Here is a 16,684-nt window from a genome sequence, read left to right as displayed (position 1 = left end):
GCCCCAGGCCCTTCTCTCTGCCCGAGCCCCCCAGACAGCTGGCACTTCCTCAGTCTCATGCTGGATGCTGGGCATTCAAAGCAAGAGCTCACACCTGACTGAACGGTCAACTGCCATTTAGGGAGGCCCACGTGGGAGCCTACAAGAGGCCCTGGCCCAGCCGCAGTTTGGGGAGCGCTTGTTAGAGACTCCACCAGCCCATTCCAGAGCAGTCTCACATCCCCAGGGCCAGGCCCCTACCTCCAGTCCTGGGACCAGCAGTGGGGGCTAGCGGTCCTTCCTGTGTCACATGGTCTGAGTGCTCAGAGGAGGTTCTCCTGTCTACTGGGCTTTGGGCTAAGCCCCAGGGAGCAGACCCGGGCCACCTGGTCCCCTGTTGCATTCTCTCTGCGGCTTGAGTTTCCTCCACGAGGGAGAGGGAGCCAGTCGGGAGGAGGGCTGTGGCCTCGGCTCAGATATCAGCCCTGAGCATCCATCCATATGCACTCCTGAGCTCTGGGGCATTTCAGTTACACCATTTCGCTGACCGGGCAGATCTGCCGGGGCGGTTCAGAAAACAGTCATCAGCAGAGAGGGCCCAGCCTGCAGCCGCCTCCCCCTGCACCCCTTCCCCCACCCTCCTAGTCCCTTGTCCCTTCTTCTCCCCGTCCGTGGTCCCACCAAAAATAAGCATGTACACAAATATTTAATGGGAAGGCATAAATGAGTTTCTAAATATTCCGGGGGGGATTTGCCCGGCTGGTAATTTGTTTGGCGCTGATAATTCCATCTTACATTTTTCCAGCTTTACTTAAAACTGTGTGCCGAGTGCGCCGGCATTTAATTACTGCTCTGCGGCAGCCACAAGGTTATTTATTAAAGAGTTATTTTATCTTGATACAGTGGATCCTGCCCCTTATCCCCTCCTGAATGCTGTGTTATTTTCATCAGAGAAATTTCCGCAAGTGAATGCAGATTGCGGGGCTGCCTGCCCCCGCGGTTAGGCTGTCACCCCACTGAATGCTGATGCCTCCAGGTGCCTCTCCGCCCTGTCATAGCGGGTTGTCAGCTCCAATTATTAGACTTAAAAGTTACAGCTGGAATATAATCCAGCAATGGCAAGGCCCTGTTTTGGAAATTGTCTATAAAATGTCAGCTCTGAGGATGCACGGGGAACGGTAATAGACCGGCATTGTTGGAGCTCAAGATTAGACACTAAGTGCATTTTTCCCCGGCTCTGGTTTTTCCTTCCCTGCTGTTGCTTCTGTCAATAGACCGAGTCCCGGGCGAGTCCTGCCCCTTTGGGAGGCCTTGTGTCTGTGACAGCGGAAGGAGTGGCGGTGGGACTGTTGCAGGGAGACGCCAGCCACCCCTGGCTCTTGGGATGGGGGTGGCCATCGAGGCAGGTCCCAGGTGCAGGCCCCCATGGGCACTCGGGGTCCCAGGAGGTAGTCTCTCGCCTCTGTTGCCCCCACCCTCCCTCTGTGGACCTACCCTGACCTCCCTCACACTGTGGGGAAGATGAGTCTGAGCTGTGGGAAACCACGTCCAGGCTTCTCGTGTGTGGCTGTGTATCCCTGTGAAAGCATGAAGGGTGGCGCCCTGCCAGGGTGTGCCTTCCAGGAGTCCCTGGGCTTGAGGCCCTTGCGTGGTGCTAGGGATGACCCCAAGGGTCACATCTGACCTCTCACTCACCTTAGCCCCTGGGGTTCTCCCTTCCACTTGCATCTAGGAGGGGGTAAATTAAAAATAAAAACAAAACTCTTCCCAATGTTAGTTCCCAAAGGGCCTCCGCTTCCTGGCAGTGGCACAGAAAACCCTGTCCTCCGGGACTATTTGAGGTAAAGCCCAGTCAGTTTCCTGCACTGCTTAGCTTGGGACCCAAGGTTTATCGGCCAGGGACCTGCTTCCTTCTCCTGGGGCTCTTTGTTCTTATGTCCAGGGACCTGATCAGGTCCCAAGATTCTGCCACTGACCACAGTCAAGCTTGCAGCTGTGACCTGACACAGGCTCAAGGCCCATCCTCATGTCAGCTGGAAAGTGTCTTTTCCTGGCAGCCTCGGCTGACCCAGAAGTTTCTTCGTGGAGCCTCCTAGGTCTCTCTTTTCAGCCCTGTGAACCGGGCCTCAAAGGGGCGTGAGCTTTTTCATCCCACAGACCTACTCTAGTACATGTATAAACTCGGGCACGTCCCCGAAGTGTCAGTCTTCAGTCAGTTCCCCCGTCTGTAACTGGGAGGTGTGGAAACCTGCAGCACATAGGAGGTGCTCAAGAGTGGTTTCCTTCCCCCAAACCCATTTGGACGCCTATGAACAAGGAGGAGATAGGGCAGCCACTGGCTGAGAGGAGAGTCTTCACTTAGTCAGTTAAGAAGACTGCTGTGCCTTTCTGCTCGAGCCAGGGCTGTGCCTTCACCGGCAGGCCTGCCTCTCCTCCGTGGCCTGCCCCCAAGGCTCAGCGCCAGAGCCCAGGGAGTGCCTGCACCATGTACGTGCCTCCCAGCCTCACCCTTGTGCTATTTGCGGGGAGTGCTCAAAGGAGGCTCTTTGATGAGGCTTCTTCCTGCCAACCACGTCCCCGGGATCCACCTGTTCCCTGCCGCACAGCACTGCTCTACCTGTAATGTGCTGTTGTCATTCAGTGTAGACTCCCAGCTTTAGGACAGGTGACAGAAGCCCACTACTATCAGCTTAATCGCAACAAGGAAACTTTTGTCTTACAAAACTAAAAACGTAGAAGCAGATTTAGTGTCAGGCAGGCCTAGATCCAGATATTTGAACGGTTTGGTTGGGCATTCGTCTAATAGTTTTCACAGCAGTCCGAAGGCTCTATCTTGTTAGCCAGATCTGGGTCATGTACCCCAAGAACCAAGAGTGGGGGCTGAGATGGTTCTCCTAAGAAGATGAGGATGCCGATTCTAGGGGGAGGTGGAACACTAGACACCCACGAGACACGCTGAGAGCCCAGTGAGCCTGGGGCACAGAGGGAAGTAGACCCAGCCCCTGGTGGTGGTCATGCCCGGCCCGCTGGGGCACTGGCAGTGCTTTGGTTCTGTCTGGAGACCTTGGAGTCGAGGCAGGGGCTGAGTAAGGTGTAGTCTGGGCTGAAGAGTCCTTTAAAACTCCATGCGGGACATTTTAACATGGGGGGGGTGATATGAGCAGATTTGGATTTGTGCCAGCTGTTTGTGGAGGGCCAGTTACGGGGTCGGGGGCCCAGAGGGCGACAGCAAGGCAGGAGGAGCAGAGGAGAACCTGGTACAGCAATCCAGGGAAGGATGGTGGCTTGGGCTTTGGAGGTGGCAGTCACTTGTGGACTTGGAGAGAAATTAGTGTTTGAAAGATATTTTAGGTGGTGCATTAGCAGGACCTGGTGATTTGCTGGATGTCTGGTCTGTGGGCTGCCACTTTGACCCCTGTGTAACGAGGTCATAGGTTGGACCAGGTGGTGTCTGCAGTTACTTCGAGCTCTGATTCTGTGCTTTTGGGCCGTGCGAGCAGCAGTCTGGCACTTGTGGTGGAGGTGCTCTCGATGTAGCACCATGGGTCCTTCGCATGCCTGGGCTCCCCAGCAAGGGCCCTCAGAGACCCACACTCTGAGTGGTCCCCTCTGGTCTCTTAGGCTCGCTGCCTGCCTTCTCCAGCCCTGTGTGTAGGGGTGCCCAGGAAGGACACACCCAGGCCTCTGCCCACCAGCTGCATGCCCCGTCTGCATGCCAAGCATGCCTGCCCACGGCTAGGTCTTGCCTGCCTTCCCTTCCTCTGCATGTTCCAAAAGTCTGTGCCGAGCTTGTGACTTTGGCGGTGGGGTGGGGGGTCCAGGCTGCACCTTGGACTGAGAGGCTCAGAACAGCTTCTGACCTGGGGAGCCCAAGGCCGGAGGTCGTGGCCAGGCACAGCCACCCTCCCCCTTGAGATCCTCGTTCATTGGTGCTGAAGGCCGTCTGCTTGACACCCTCATCATGTTACTGCCATCGTCATGCCCATCCTGCCCGCGGACCACGTCCCTGGCCCGCCCCGAACCCAAGCCCCTGCCCAGTCCCTCCTGGAGGCCGCCCCTACTCCTGGGTTCTCAGGCTGTGCCTTGAGCATGGCTGAGGTCCTGGCAGGTGGTCATGCCACTGTCCTCATCTCTTCCCCTGGGACCATGGTCTGGAGGTGGAGGCAGTGGCTCGAGAGAAGGTGGCCGTGTCACTTCCGGGCTGACCCTCTGCCCTGCCCCAGTCATGCTCTGCGGACCCTCCACCCTGGGATGCCTGGATCTCTTTCACTAGTGCCCCAGCTAGCCCCTCTGGAGACCCCTGGGGGGTCAGGAGCAGGTAGGGGCGGGCACTGGAAGGCGACCTGGGATGTGGCCCTGACAAGGCCTTGCAGTGAGTCCCTGTGTGACCCTGGGCCTCAGTTTCCTAGGCTGCAAAATGGGAGCTTGGTTGTGGAATCTCTCGTGTTCCAGACAGTCCCTGAGAGCGGGGTGGGAGGTGGTCAGCCGGGACCCAGGGACTCCACCCCTCCTGTCTCTGAGGTGGGCTTGGCTCTGATGAGAGGGGCTTCCTGGATGAGGGGCCCCTGCCCTTGCATCCCCCCACACGTCCTGCCCGGGCTGTGAGTGCCTCTCTCCCTCCTCCCGCAGTGCGCCGCGTGGCTCCTCGTTTCTCCATCCCTCCCAGCAGCCAGGAGGTGATGCCGGGCGGCAGCGTGAACCTGACGTGCGTCGCCGTGGGTGCACCCATGCCCTATGTGAAGTGGATGATGGGGGCCGAGGAGCTCACCAAGGAGGATGAGATGCCGGTCGGCCGCAACGTGCTGGAGCTCAGCAACGTGGTGCGCTCTGCCAACTACACCTGCGTGGCCATCTCCTCGCTGGGCATGATTGAAGCCACGGCCCAGGTCACCGTGAAAGGTGAGCGCCACTGGCGTGCCTGCCACGGCCCGTGGCCTTCCCTGTAGCAGGGGACGCGGCAGGCGAGTGCGGCTGCCGGGATACAGGCAGGGCTGAGGGTCGTTGCTTTCCTGGTGCCCGGCCTCAGGGTCCTCCTGGCCCTTAGTTGGTGGAGGGAGGGCTTTCTGTCAGAAATTGTCTTAATCATTATAGCTAACAGGTGTTGGGTCCCTGGGGGCAGACGCTGTGCGGGTTAGTAAGCAAAGATTATTTTGTTCCGGTGGTGTCACGCTTGGAGATAGGCGCTCTCACTGTCCCGATTTTATTTTTTAAGTTAGGAAACTGAGGTGCAGGGTCATACGGAGGTAAATGATGGAGCAGGGACCTGAACCCTGGGCGTCTTGATCCCACCGCACACCACTCTAACCACTACATAGCACCAGGCCCTCGGCTTTACCAGCCTCCTGGCAAGAAGGGTGGGAAACAGTAGCCAAGGAGGGTGGGTTCTCCCCGCCCGGAGCCCTGGGACAGGCGCATGTAGAGCAGACTCCTTGGGGTGTCCTGCTTCCACTCTCCCTTCCAACACCCCCCCATTCTGCAGCTGGAATCATCTTTTTCAAAAGGTAAAGCAGGATCATGTTACCCCCTTTAAAGAAAGGGAGAAACACCTTCCAGTGGCTTCCAGCTGCTTTTAGGATGAAGACCAGGATCCTCACTGCCACGAACCGAGCAGGCTGACGGTCCTCGGTTTCGCCGTGCCCTCACCCCTCCCTTGCCATCGCTGGCTCCATCTCGCTCTCCAGGTCTCAGTTCTGTGAAGCTTTGCCCGATCACCCCATCCAAGAACACCCCTGGATTTTTCTCCATCTCAGCACCCTGCTTTCTGCTGTCCTTACCCATACCAGAACCATGATTATCAACTCACTGATCATTTCTCTCTTACGCTGGAGTGTAAACCCCACGAGAGCAGGGGTGTGACTGTGTGACAGTGTGTCCTCAGCCCTAGCACAGTGCCTGGCACAGAGTCGGCACTTAGTGTTATTTGTTGAGTGATCGGCTGTGGACCTGGGACCTCACCTTCAGTTTGAGCCAAGCCACATGGTCTGTGGGGCCAGCAGCCCGTCACGCTTTCTCAAATCCAGGGCCATTCCCTAAGGAAGTATCTTCCCTGTCCCAGCCCCTGTTACACATTCTTGCCAATGGAGGAGCCCAGACATGCTGCAGAGGCAGAGATCTCTGCTCCCCAGCCTGTGTGCCTCCCATCTGCATGGGGCCCGGGCAGGCCCCCTCTGGGTCTGTTTGTTAGGTGAGTCACCAGGGCTGACGTGAGGATCCAAGGAGTCCTAGAAGTGACTTGGGTGGACAGTGAATGACCCAAGGCCACCAGCCCCCACTAAGTGAACTCAGAGGTCACCAAGGGCTTTCCAGGCCATTCTTCAGGGTGGGCTGTGGGGCTCAACCACACTCCGGTTGGATGAATCCCAAGGGCAGGGTTGGCTCCTGGGGTCATGACCTCAGGCAGCCCTGAGCTTTGCACTTTGTCCCCAGCGCTGCCGAAGCCTCCGGTTGACCTTGTGGTGACAGAGACAACTGCCACCAGTGTCACCCTGACCTGGGACTCTGGGAACTCAGAGCCCGTGTCCTACTACGGCATCCAGTACCGTCCAGCGGGTGCGGAGGGCCCCTTCCAGGAGGTGGACGGCGTGGCCACCACCCGCTACAGCATCGGTGGCCTGAGCCCGTTCTCAGAGTACGCCTTCCGCGTGCTGGCGGTGAACAGCATCGGGCGCGGGCCCCCCAGCGAGGCGGTGCGGGCGCGCACGGGGGAGCAGGCGCCCTCCAGCCCCCCGCGCCGCGTGCAGGCGCGAATGCTGAGCGCCAGCACCATGCTGGTGCAGTGGGAGCCGCCTGAGGAGCCCAACGGCCTGGTGCGGGGCTACCGTGTCTACTACACCCCCGACTCCCGCCGCCCCCTGAGCGCCTGGCACAAACACAACACGGACGCCGGGCTCCTCACCACCGTGGGCAGCCTGCTGCCCGGCATCACCTACAGCCTGCGCGTGCTGGCCTTCACCGCCGTGGGTGACGGCCCCCCCAGCCCCACCATCCAGGTCAAGACACAGCAGGGAGGTAGGCGCTGGCCGGCCGGGCAGACCTGGGGTGGGCAGGGCTGGGCGGCACCTCCTCCCTCAGCCATGAGCTTGGGGCCCGTGTCCGCCCACACGGCCACTGGGGGAGGCGGGGCGGGCGTGGGGGTGAGACCCTGACTTCCCCCGCCTCCTCCCCCTGGGTGCCCCTGCCCTCGGGGTGACTGGCGAGGCTGATGGCGCCGGGCACGGGGTGTTGCAGTGCCCGCCCAGCCCGCGGACTTCCAGGCCGACGCGGACTCCGACACCAGGATCCAGCTCTCGTGGCTGCTGCCTCCGCAGGAGCGGATCGTCAAGTATGAGCTGGTGTACTGGGCGGCGGAGGACGCGGGCCAGCAGGTGAGCGCTCAGCAGGGCCAGAGGCGGGAGGGCTCCGCCTGGTCCTTGGCGATCTGTGGTGGGCTCACCCAGGCAGGCTCTTCTGGATTTCCGTGGTTGTGTGGGCACAGCCCCTTGAGGCTCTGGGGCCCATGTGGCCTGTGTGGTTCTGTAGTCTTTGTCACCCCTGTGCCAGGGACAAAGGCCCTAGGTCTGTCCTGGGTCTCCTAGGCTCTGTGGCTCACGTGGCTCCAGTAGAGCCCTAAAGTTCCTTGGGGCCACGTAGCCCTGGTGTTCCCATGGCCATGTGGTCGGTGAGGTGCCCTTGCGTGGTCCAGGTGGCCACGTGGCAGGGAACCAGCGCTGCAGCCACGGTGGGTCCCCAGGGATCAGCTGCAGCCCATGTTGGGGGTGACCTCTGAGTGACCTTTCAGGTCAGGGCAGTCAGTGAGTGCTCCCTGCTCTTCCAGCACAAGGTGACCTTCGACCCCACCTCCTCCTACACTGTAGAGGACCTGAAGCCCGACACCCTGTACCGCTTCCAGCTGGCTGCCCGCTCCGAGATGGGGGTGGGCGTCTTCACCCCCACCATTGAGGCTCGCACAGCACAATCCAGTGAGTGTCCCCCGGGGCCACTGTCTGCTACGGCTGGGCGGGACACGGACACACACATACCCCTTCCCTTCGACCAGGTGGGTGGTCAGATCTGCTGGGCCCTGGGCTCAGTCTGGACCCCAAGTGAGGGACAGGTAAGTGCCCTCTAGTCTGCGTCCAGGCGGCTGCTGCCCTCGCTGCTCCCTGCCCGACTCCTGCCCTCCCTCAGCCCCACCCCCACCCAGGTAAGTTCTGTCTCTGATTCATCTCCTCCTCCCACTCGCTCGGTGCTGGTCACACTAGCCCCCTGGGCCACCCTCAGTGGAGAGACCGCTGTGCTCACTGTGTCCCAGACTTGCTTTGGTGGGCGTCTTCCTTCCCCATATCCCCACATCTCATCTCCCTGTTACCCATATTCCTACCTCTTGCCCCCTCCATGAGAATCTGTGTGAGCCATGCAATCACACTGAGCCAGCTGCACACAGGACAGATGAGACCGTGTGACCCGCGTTGGGACTGTGTGGCCACCCGTGTGGTGGACTGTCCGTGAGGCCATGTGTGAGCCCACTTTGTGGTGTGGTGTGTTACTGTGTTCCTGCGTGAGTGAGACTCTGATGCCGTGAGCATGTGCACGTTCGAGCAGCTAGCTGTGCAGCACCTGAACGTGTATGTCACTGTGATCGGGTCTGTGTGGCTGTTCTTAGGACTGGGATCCAGCGAGTGTGTCTCGGGGTGTCTGGGGTCTCTGCAGCTGTCCCAGTGACAGACCGTGAGCCCACAGGCTGTCTGGTCACGTGGCCACAGTGGGCCACTGTCTGTGAGGCTGAATGTGATAACGGGACCATGCATGAGTAGCTGGTTGGGATCATGGCGTTGAGACAGTGAGCACATGCGATGACATGTGATGGTCTTCTGAGGCTGTCCATGTCACATGGGACTGTGTGAATCCGACGTTCATAGATTCATTCCATAAGCACCTGCCATGCTCCTGTCAGGGGCCCATGCACACTGCAGGGCCAGCAGCACAACCCTGACACAGCCTCTGCCCAAGGGGGTCCTAGTCTAGTGGGGAAGACAGATATTAAACCCACAGTTATCCAAATGAGCTTTTAATTATATTTGTGTAAAGTGCTGCAGAGGAGACAGCGGAGAGATGATGTGACGGGAACCTCATCTGACTTGAGAGGTCGAGGAGGGCTTCCTTGGGTGACACAGAGGCCCCAGGCAAGGGGTCAGCAGGTGCAAAAGACCAAGAAACAGGAAGGCACTTGGTTGTGGTCAGGGACGAGCAGCTGGCCAGTGTGGCTGGAGCAGCCGCCAGACCACAGCATTCAGGGCCTCGGGGACAGAGGACAGGCAGGAGGGCTGCCTGCCTACCGCGTGCAAACGCACGGGCCAGCCCGACGGGACACCGGAGACCAGTGAAGAGGCTGTGCATCAGTCTAGGCAAGAGACGGCGGCTCAGGTGAGGTGGTGGGATGGATTTGAAAGCTGTCTGGGATGCCGCTGGCCAGACTTGGGGATGGGTTAGGTGTAGGAGACTGAGAGAGAGAGGGACACGTTGGGTGAAGCCTTGTACGTGGTGTGGAGACTTGGGAGGAGAGCGGTGCCACTCCCTAGGACAGGAAACAGGACAGAAGCAGGTGCAAGGGGTACACATGGTTCCAAGGCCCCCAAGCTCAGGATGCTGTGTGCCATCCAGGTGCTGATGCTTGGCAGGCTGCTGGAATCCAGGCCCGGGGCTGGAGGTGGGCTGTGAGAAGGAGGACCAGAGACGGGAGGAAATCCAGGAGAGGGGAGTCTTGGAGGTTGGAAGAAGAGGGTTTCAAGTAGGAGACCAGATGCTGCTGCTGAGTGATCAGGGCCAGAGGGACGCAGGCGTGTCCTCTAGGTCTAGTAATGTGGAGGGGTGGACCTGGCGTGAGGGGCCGAAGCTGATTGGAGTTCCACGAGGCGTGTATGAGAGGTGAGGAAGTAGAGACAGAGAGCTTAGCTGGGGGAAAGGGACACTGTAGCTGGTGCAGTAGCGGGGGCAAGCTCTGGGGCTGAGGATGGGATGTGTCTTTTAAGATGGGGAAATCTTGAGCATATTTAAATGCTGTTGGGAATGTGTCAATGAGGAGAAGTAAAAAATATGGAAAAGAGAAAGACAGTTGGAGGCTCAGAGGGTGGGCAAGAGGGCAGAGCACAGGCGATGGGAGAGATTGGCCTTGGACAGGAGGGCACCCCTCTCCCTTCCCAGAGGAGGGAAGGAGAGACTCGGAGCCGATGCAGGCTGGTGGGTTTGGTAGCAAGAGACGGAGGAGCTGCTGTTGGGAGGCTTCGGTTTTCTCTGCAAAGTAGGAGATGGGGTCATTTGCTGAGAGGAAGGGAGGCGACGGGAGCTGGAGGTTTGAGGAGCGTGGAGGAGGTGGAAGGTGTTTTGTATTAAGTGGCAGAGGGAGCCGGGCAGAGAGCAGAGACCGGCCGGCAGCATGGACGGCCCGGGGGAGGCCATGGGGCGCTCACAGAGTGCCAACCTGCCTTGGTGGCTTTTTCTGCCCACCCCCATGCCACCTTGGAGGAGATGGGGGGTGGGTTCATTCAGAGCTTGGGACGGGCTGGGCAGGAGCTCAGAGAGGGCAATTTGGGGTGTTGGTAAGAGTGGTGAGGTTCTAAGCTGAGTATCGAGGGCAGTAAGGAGGTAGGTCAATTGGTGAGGTCCCCGGGGGTGAGGAGCAGGTGCAGTGCTGGGGGCCCTGAGCAGCTGAGCTGGGCCAAGAGGTGAGGGCCTGCGAGGGGGTATTGGAGGCCACAGTTTTAGAGAGAGTGGCAGCATCTGGGGCAGGACCACAGCAGCGCAGGGGAGGAGAAAGCTCTGAAGATGAGGGGCTTGGGAGCCAGTGGATCGAGGGGCTTCTGGAGTCACCTGAGCAGGAGGTGGTGGCAGAACTCGAGATGAGAAAGCCCAAGTGATGGCAGCAGAGTCCTCAGTGGGAATAGGAGCCGGAAACATCACTGGGAACGAGGAGGGCACAGACCCACCTTCTAACACCCAAGGAGCCTGATGAGTGAGAGCCCCTCCGATGGGCACTTTCCCTTCAAACTGCCTGAGGGCCTCCAGTCTCTGCGGTTTCCTGTGGCTCAGCCGCAGACACCCTGTCGAGGCAGCCTCGCACCAGAAGAGCCATCAGGTCACTTGTTCTGAGACGACAGAGAGCTGTGAGCACAGCAGCTGGGGAGGGTCTCCGTGTGTGGTTGTGGGTGTGACCAGGAGTGACGGTGGCGTGGCCCCGTGCTTGTGTGTGTCTGATGCCCTGTGCGTTGTGTGTGACAGTGTATGTGTGTGAGGCGCTGTGTTAGAGCTGTGTGTGTGTGTGTGTGTGTGTGTGTGTGTGTGTGTGTGTGAGAGAGAGAGAGAGAAAGAAGAGCCTGTGGTCCAGAGGGAGCCGGGCTGTCTGGCGGCAGTGGCGGTAGCCTGCCTGGAGGGGCCCTGGGATAGCCATGACGCACCTGGGGAGTAGCCTGCCTGGGTGAGTTTCCCGTCCTCTGTGACTGGTCGCCATGCCTCTGACCCCCACCCTCCATCTGCCTGCTTCCCCCCATTTGTCTTCCCCAGCCCCCTCCGCCCCTCCCCAGAAGGTGACGTGCGTGAGCGTGGGCTCCACCACGGTCCGGGTAAGTTGGGTCCCACCGCCAGCCGACAGCCGCAACGGCGTTATCACCCAGTACTCGGTGGCCTACGAGGCGGTGGACGGCGAGGACCGCGAGCGGCACGTGGTGGACGGCATCGGCCGCGAGCACTCCAGCTGGGACCTGGTGGGCCTGGAGAAGTGGACGGAGTACCGGGTGTGGGTGCGGGCGCACACGGACGTGGGCCCCGGCCCCGAGAGCAGCCCGGTGCTGGTGCGCACCGACGAGGACGGTAGGCAGCGCCCAGGGCAAGCGGGGGCGGGGGCCGCCGTGCCGCCTGGACCCCCCGCGCCGGGCTCCCAGGGCCTTGGCCTCCCGCAAGCCCAGAAGGACTTGCTGTCTTCCCAGTGCAGGCTTAATGGCCCCAACTGGGGAGATGTAGCTTGTGGGACAGCCTGTGCTCAAATCCCAGCTTCGGGGCTTCCTCAAGGCAGCTGGAGCCTTAAAAGGCTAAGGCCGAAGAGGCAGCCCACCCAAGATTTGAAAGGAGGAGGACTGGGGAGGCTAGTAGAATCACTGAGGCTCTGCCTCACTAGACGTTGGCGTGATGTGGGGCCCAGGAGATAGGCCAGGTTGTGCTGACTTGGGGTGGCCGAAGGCCTGGTGCCCTGCCTCCACCTGTTCCCCACCTCTGCCCTCCCCACCAAGTGAGGCAGCCCTGGGCCACAGGGGTCGCAGGGTCCCGGGCTCTTCCCCATGCCAGGCAGAGGGAGCCCTCCACATTCTTCTCCAGGGCAGACAGTCTAAGGAAACTGCATCAGGGCCTTTCCTGGGGCAGTGGGGTGCGAAGGCAAGGCCCTGGAGCATGCTGTGCCCGCCTGAGCCCGGATCCATACCACGCACCTAACTTCCTTCTCCACCTGGTCCCCAGTGCCCAGCGGGCCGCCACGGAAGGTGGAGGTGGAGCCGCTGAACTCCACTGCCGTGCGCGTCTCCTGGAAGCTGCCCGTCCCCAGCAAGCAGCACGGTCAGATCCGCGGCTACCAGGTCACCTATGTGCGGCTAGAGAATGGCGAGCCCCGCGGCCCACCCATCATCCAGGACGTCATGCTGGCCGAGGCCCAGGTGTGACACTGGGAGGTGGGTGGGTGGGCGAGACCAGCATATTCCACTTCCTCTTTGGAGCCCAGGTTTGCTCCCCTCCCCTGCCTGCTCTCAGAGGGACTGTGACACCAAGACATCCTGCTGTATCGGGCTAGGAAAGCGCTGAGACCAGGAGGTGAGGGCCAGGTGCCAGGAACACTCCCTCCTCTCGTCTTAGGTCTGCCTGAGCTGTGCCAGTCCAGGCTCGGCCAGCCCCATCTGCCCTGGTGACAGTCCCAGCCTGGCAGTCACCTCTGTGGCTCAGCCACCAGCACTAGCAGTGAGGAGCACTGTCCGCACAGACCCAGGCCTCAGACCCCTCAAGCCCTCCTTTGTGGTTTTCGGAAAGTGCATTCGCTGTCAGGCTGGGCTGTCGAGATGTGCTTTCCTCCTCGGCAGCCCTCCTCCCCCAGCCGGGTGGTCATCTCCCCCCACTTGGCCCTTGGCATTGCAGAGTTCTGTGAATGGCTGGGCTGGGGTGTTGCTCCACGCCTGGCACGCAGGGGGATGGCACAGCCCCTGATGTTTGCTCTCAAGGGCTGGGCCTGCGCCCAGTATCACACCTCACTCTGTGCCCTTTGTCCTCAGAGGATGATGATTTTGCCCGTGAGCTTGGGGTGAAGTGCCTGGGCTATTCTCAGCACTGGTTGGCTACCCAGATTGAAAACCTGGGGTACTGGGAGGTTAGGCGAGGGGGCCTGAATTTCCCAGTAAGGGGTGGCCGAGCTCAGATAAGAAGTCTGGTCTCAGGATTCCTGGGAAAGGGCTGTAATTGCTACCACGAGTTACCTCCCAAAATATTCTCCTGAAGATTCACAGTGCCTGGTGTGTCTGTGCTCAGGGGCTTTCCATCCAGAATCAGGGCCGTGGCGGGGAAGAGCCCAATTCCCCCGCAGAACCCACACACCCTCCCTGTCCAGCTTTTCACCCCACCTGGGCTGGGATCAGAGGTGCAAGCACGTATCCTGTGTTCTCTGTGCTGCGCTTAGAGGTGGACTTACCCACAGGCAGACGAGGGCCTTTGTCTCTCCAGCTGGGCTCAGCCCGCTGCCAAGAGGGCGCCCTCTTCCTCCTCCGGCCTGCCTGGTGCTGAGGGAACGGGGTGGAGGAGGTGGGCTTTTGGACCCTCCTGCATTCCTGGGGCAGGTTGAGGGCTCTTCCTGGAGTCTCAGCGGACACACCCACCCAGAAACATCCCGGGAATGAGCTCCCTCTGGCCCCTCCTGCCCCAGGGGGCCAGCAGCACAGCTGCAGCCAGTGGGGTTCCAAAGAAGCCACTTCACTTCGGGTGCCCCCTTCTGGTCCTAAGTGGTTTGGAGGGAGCTGGCCCATAGGACGAGGGACACTGTCCTCTTGGCCACAGACAACCTGTGACAGGAGGTAAACACGAGCCCGGGCTCCAGGGAAGCCAAGTGAAGGCGGAGGGCCTGCCCTTGCAGCCCCGCCGGGACTGGACTGTTCTGCTCCAAGCTAGGAGAAGAGCAGATGGGGCCCGGTCCCCAGCCTGGCCACAGGGCCCAGCTGTCCCCCGAGCACCTGGTCAAGGACACCACAGCCTGTCCTTCCCCACAGCACCATCTGCTCAGTCCAGGCCCCGTCAGTTCTGAAAGAACCATGCGGTGCGTGCCCTCCACTGCTGTGTGGCCAGACCTGTCTCCTTTCATGTGTGTCTCCATCTCAAGTTTGTCTCTTTCTCCAGGTCTCTGACTCCACCTCCCGTCTCCTTTTTTTTTTTTTTTAATACATCTTTATTGGAGTTTAGTTGCTTCACAACGCTGTGTTAGTTTCTGTTGTACAACAAAGAGAATCAGCCATGTGCATACACATGTCCCCATATCTCCTCCCTCTTGAGCCTCCCTCCCACCCTCCCTATCCCACCCCTCTAGGTCATCGCAAAGCCCTGAGCCGATCTCTCTGTGCTATGCAGCAGCTTCCCACTAGCTATCTGTTTTACATTTGATAGTGTATATATGTCGATGCTACTCTCACTTTGCCCCAGGTCCCCCTTCCCCCCTCACCCCGTGTCCTCAAGTCCATTTTTTTTTTTTTTTTTTTTTTTAAAGTATTTATTTATTTATATATTTATGGCTGTGTTGGGTCTTCGTTTCTGTGCGAGGGCCTTGTCTAATTGTGGCAAGCGGGGGCCACTCTTCATCACGGTGCGCGGGCCTCTCACTATCGCGGCCTCTCTTGTTGCGGAGCACAGGCTCCAGATGCGCAGGCTCAGTAATTGTGGCTCACGGGCCCAGCCGCTCCGCGGCATGTGGGATCCTCCCAGACCAGGGCTCGAACCCGTGTCCCCTGCATTGGCAGGCAGATTCTCAACCACTGCGCCACCAGGGAAGCCCCTCAAGTCCATTATTTATGTCTACGTCTTTATTCCTGCCCTGCCACTAGGTTCATCAGTACCATTTTTTTTTTTTTTTAGATTCCGTATATATGCATTAGCGTAAGGTATTTGTTTTTCTCTTTCTGACTTACTTCACTCTGTATGACAGACTTTAGGTCCATCCACCTCACTACAGATAACTCGATTTCGTTTCTTTATATGGCTGAGTAATACTCCATTGTATATATGTGCCACATCTTCTTTATCCATTCATTTTGTCCCTTTCCCATGGTCTGTTTTTCCTTCCTCTCTCTGTTTCTGTCTCTCCCTCTCCTTGAGTGTGTTTTTGTCTCTCATTCTCTTCTCTTTCCTGTCCTCTAATCCCTTCCATCCTCTCTCCCTCTGTTTTGCTTCAGCCTCTGTCTTTCCCTTCTTCTCTCTCACTCTCCTCCTCGTGAGCACCTCCATTCCCAGGCCTGGCTTGGACATCGCAGGATGCCCCAGGCAAGGAACCTAGAGCAGCGCCGGGCCCAGCCACACCCTAGAAAGTGGCTGTGGCCAGGAGGGACGGTTGATGGCCTCCTCCCGTATCTTGTCCCACACTCCTCGCAAGGACTTTACAAGAGAGCTTCCCAGAACAGAGGCACTGGGGCCATTGGACAGAGATCTGACCAACACCGTGAGGGTCGCTGGGTTGGAGGACCCCATGGCACGTCTATCCTGGGGATGGCGTGGACCATCTCCCTGTGCTGTGCTGGACAGCTGCCAGCCGCCAGCCCTCCAGTGCCACAGAACCTCCCTCCCTCTACCTGTCCAGCTAGTAAACCTACAGGCACCATGGCCTAAAGAAGAATGTACCAAGAATGAGCAGCAGTGCCAGCCCAGAAATACGCCTTCCTACCTTGGTTTTCAGGCATCCCAGGAAGGAACAGGGGTCCGAGGGCTTCCCCTGTGCCTGTGGGGCAGGGTCCAGGCTCTGAGCTTGGCACTCACGGCCCTTATCATCTTGCTGGCCAGCCTGCCTGGGCCCCTTCCAGCCACAGTATAGCTCCTGCTGTTCCTAGGGCAACCCTCCTTGCCTAGGGCCACTGGCTAATCTGTCTTCCCAACTGGGGTACTTTTGAGAGTGAAAGGGGACATTGTGAATAATCATACCAGGTCGGCAAGCCTAGGCCAGGACTGGCCCCGGCAAACCAGGTGTTCTGCCCTCGGCGTCTTCTCTCCCCTCTGCCTGAGCTGTGGAGCCCACCCCTCAAGTCTGGCAGCCTTTCTCTCGAAGTACCTCCAGGTGGCGCCCTCCGACCCCTCAGTGTCAGGGAGCCCTCTCGATCTGGCCCTCCGCTCTCCAGGTCTCACCTCCTCAGCCCTGGTGCCCACAGTTGGGCTCACACACATTTGGGCTCGTGAGGCAGGGGCTGGGATCTTTGGATGGGGAGTGGTCCTGGGTTGCCACCCCCCGGGGCACTTCAGAGGCCCGTGCCCGCCATCTGCCCTCCCTGGCCAGGCCCCCTCAGAGCCAGAGTCCTTCACATCCTGTCTCCCTTTCTCTCCCTCTCCCGCGGTCAGTGGCGGCCAGAGGAGTCCGAGGACTATGTAAGTAAGAGGTGTGCGAGCGCGGGCAAGACCTGGGTCAGGCTGGGCTCATGGGACACTCCTCCTCCCCCGCCTTTCCTCCCAGCCTGAG

General features: G+C 59.5%; 1 protein-coding gene and 1 long non-coding RNA gene across 11 annotated transcripts in view; one reads left to right on the top strand and one right to left on the bottom strand.

The window, feature by feature from the left end:
• Positions 1-16,684, bottom strand: part of LOC309658057 — a 271,553-nt gene that overhangs the window by 127,002 nt on the left and 127,867 nt on the right. The window lies entirely within an intron of this gene.
• PTPRF (protein tyrosine phosphatase receptor type F) overlaps positions 1-16,684 on the top strand; it is an 86,026-nt gene that overhangs the window by 49,100 nt on the left and 20,242 nt on the right. For 4 of the 10 annotated variants that reach the window (XM_082454864.1, XM_082454862.1, XM_082454860.1 and 1 more), the window contains exons 8-14: positions 4,609-4,878; positions 6,406-6,987; positions 7,207-7,343; positions 7,793-7,937; positions 11,515-11,820; positions 12,460-12,653; positions 16,567-16,593. In XM_082454864.1, coding sequence (XP_082310990.1) covers positions 4,609-4,878; positions 6,406-6,987; positions 7,207-7,343; positions 7,793-7,937; positions 11,515-11,820; positions 12,460-12,653; positions 16,567-16,593 — 1,661 coding nt within the window. The remainder of the gene's footprint in view (positions 1-4,608; positions 4,879-6,405; positions 6,988-7,206; positions 7,344-7,792; positions 7,938-11,514; positions 11,821-12,459; positions 12,654-16,566; positions 16,594-16,684) is intronic. The other 6 variants (XM_082454859.1, XM_082454865.1, XM_082454861.1 and 3 more) reach the window with 3 other exon arrangements.

The sequence above is a fragment of the Balaenoptera physalus genome, assembly GCF_965194825.1.
Source record: "Balaenoptera physalus genome assembly, chromosome: 1".
NCBI lineage: Eukaryota > Metazoa > Chordata > Mammalia > Artiodactyla > Balaenopteridae > Balaenoptera > Balaenoptera physalus.
Note: the sequence above shows the minus strand (reverse complement) of the source record. Positions and strands in the feature narration are given on the sequence as shown.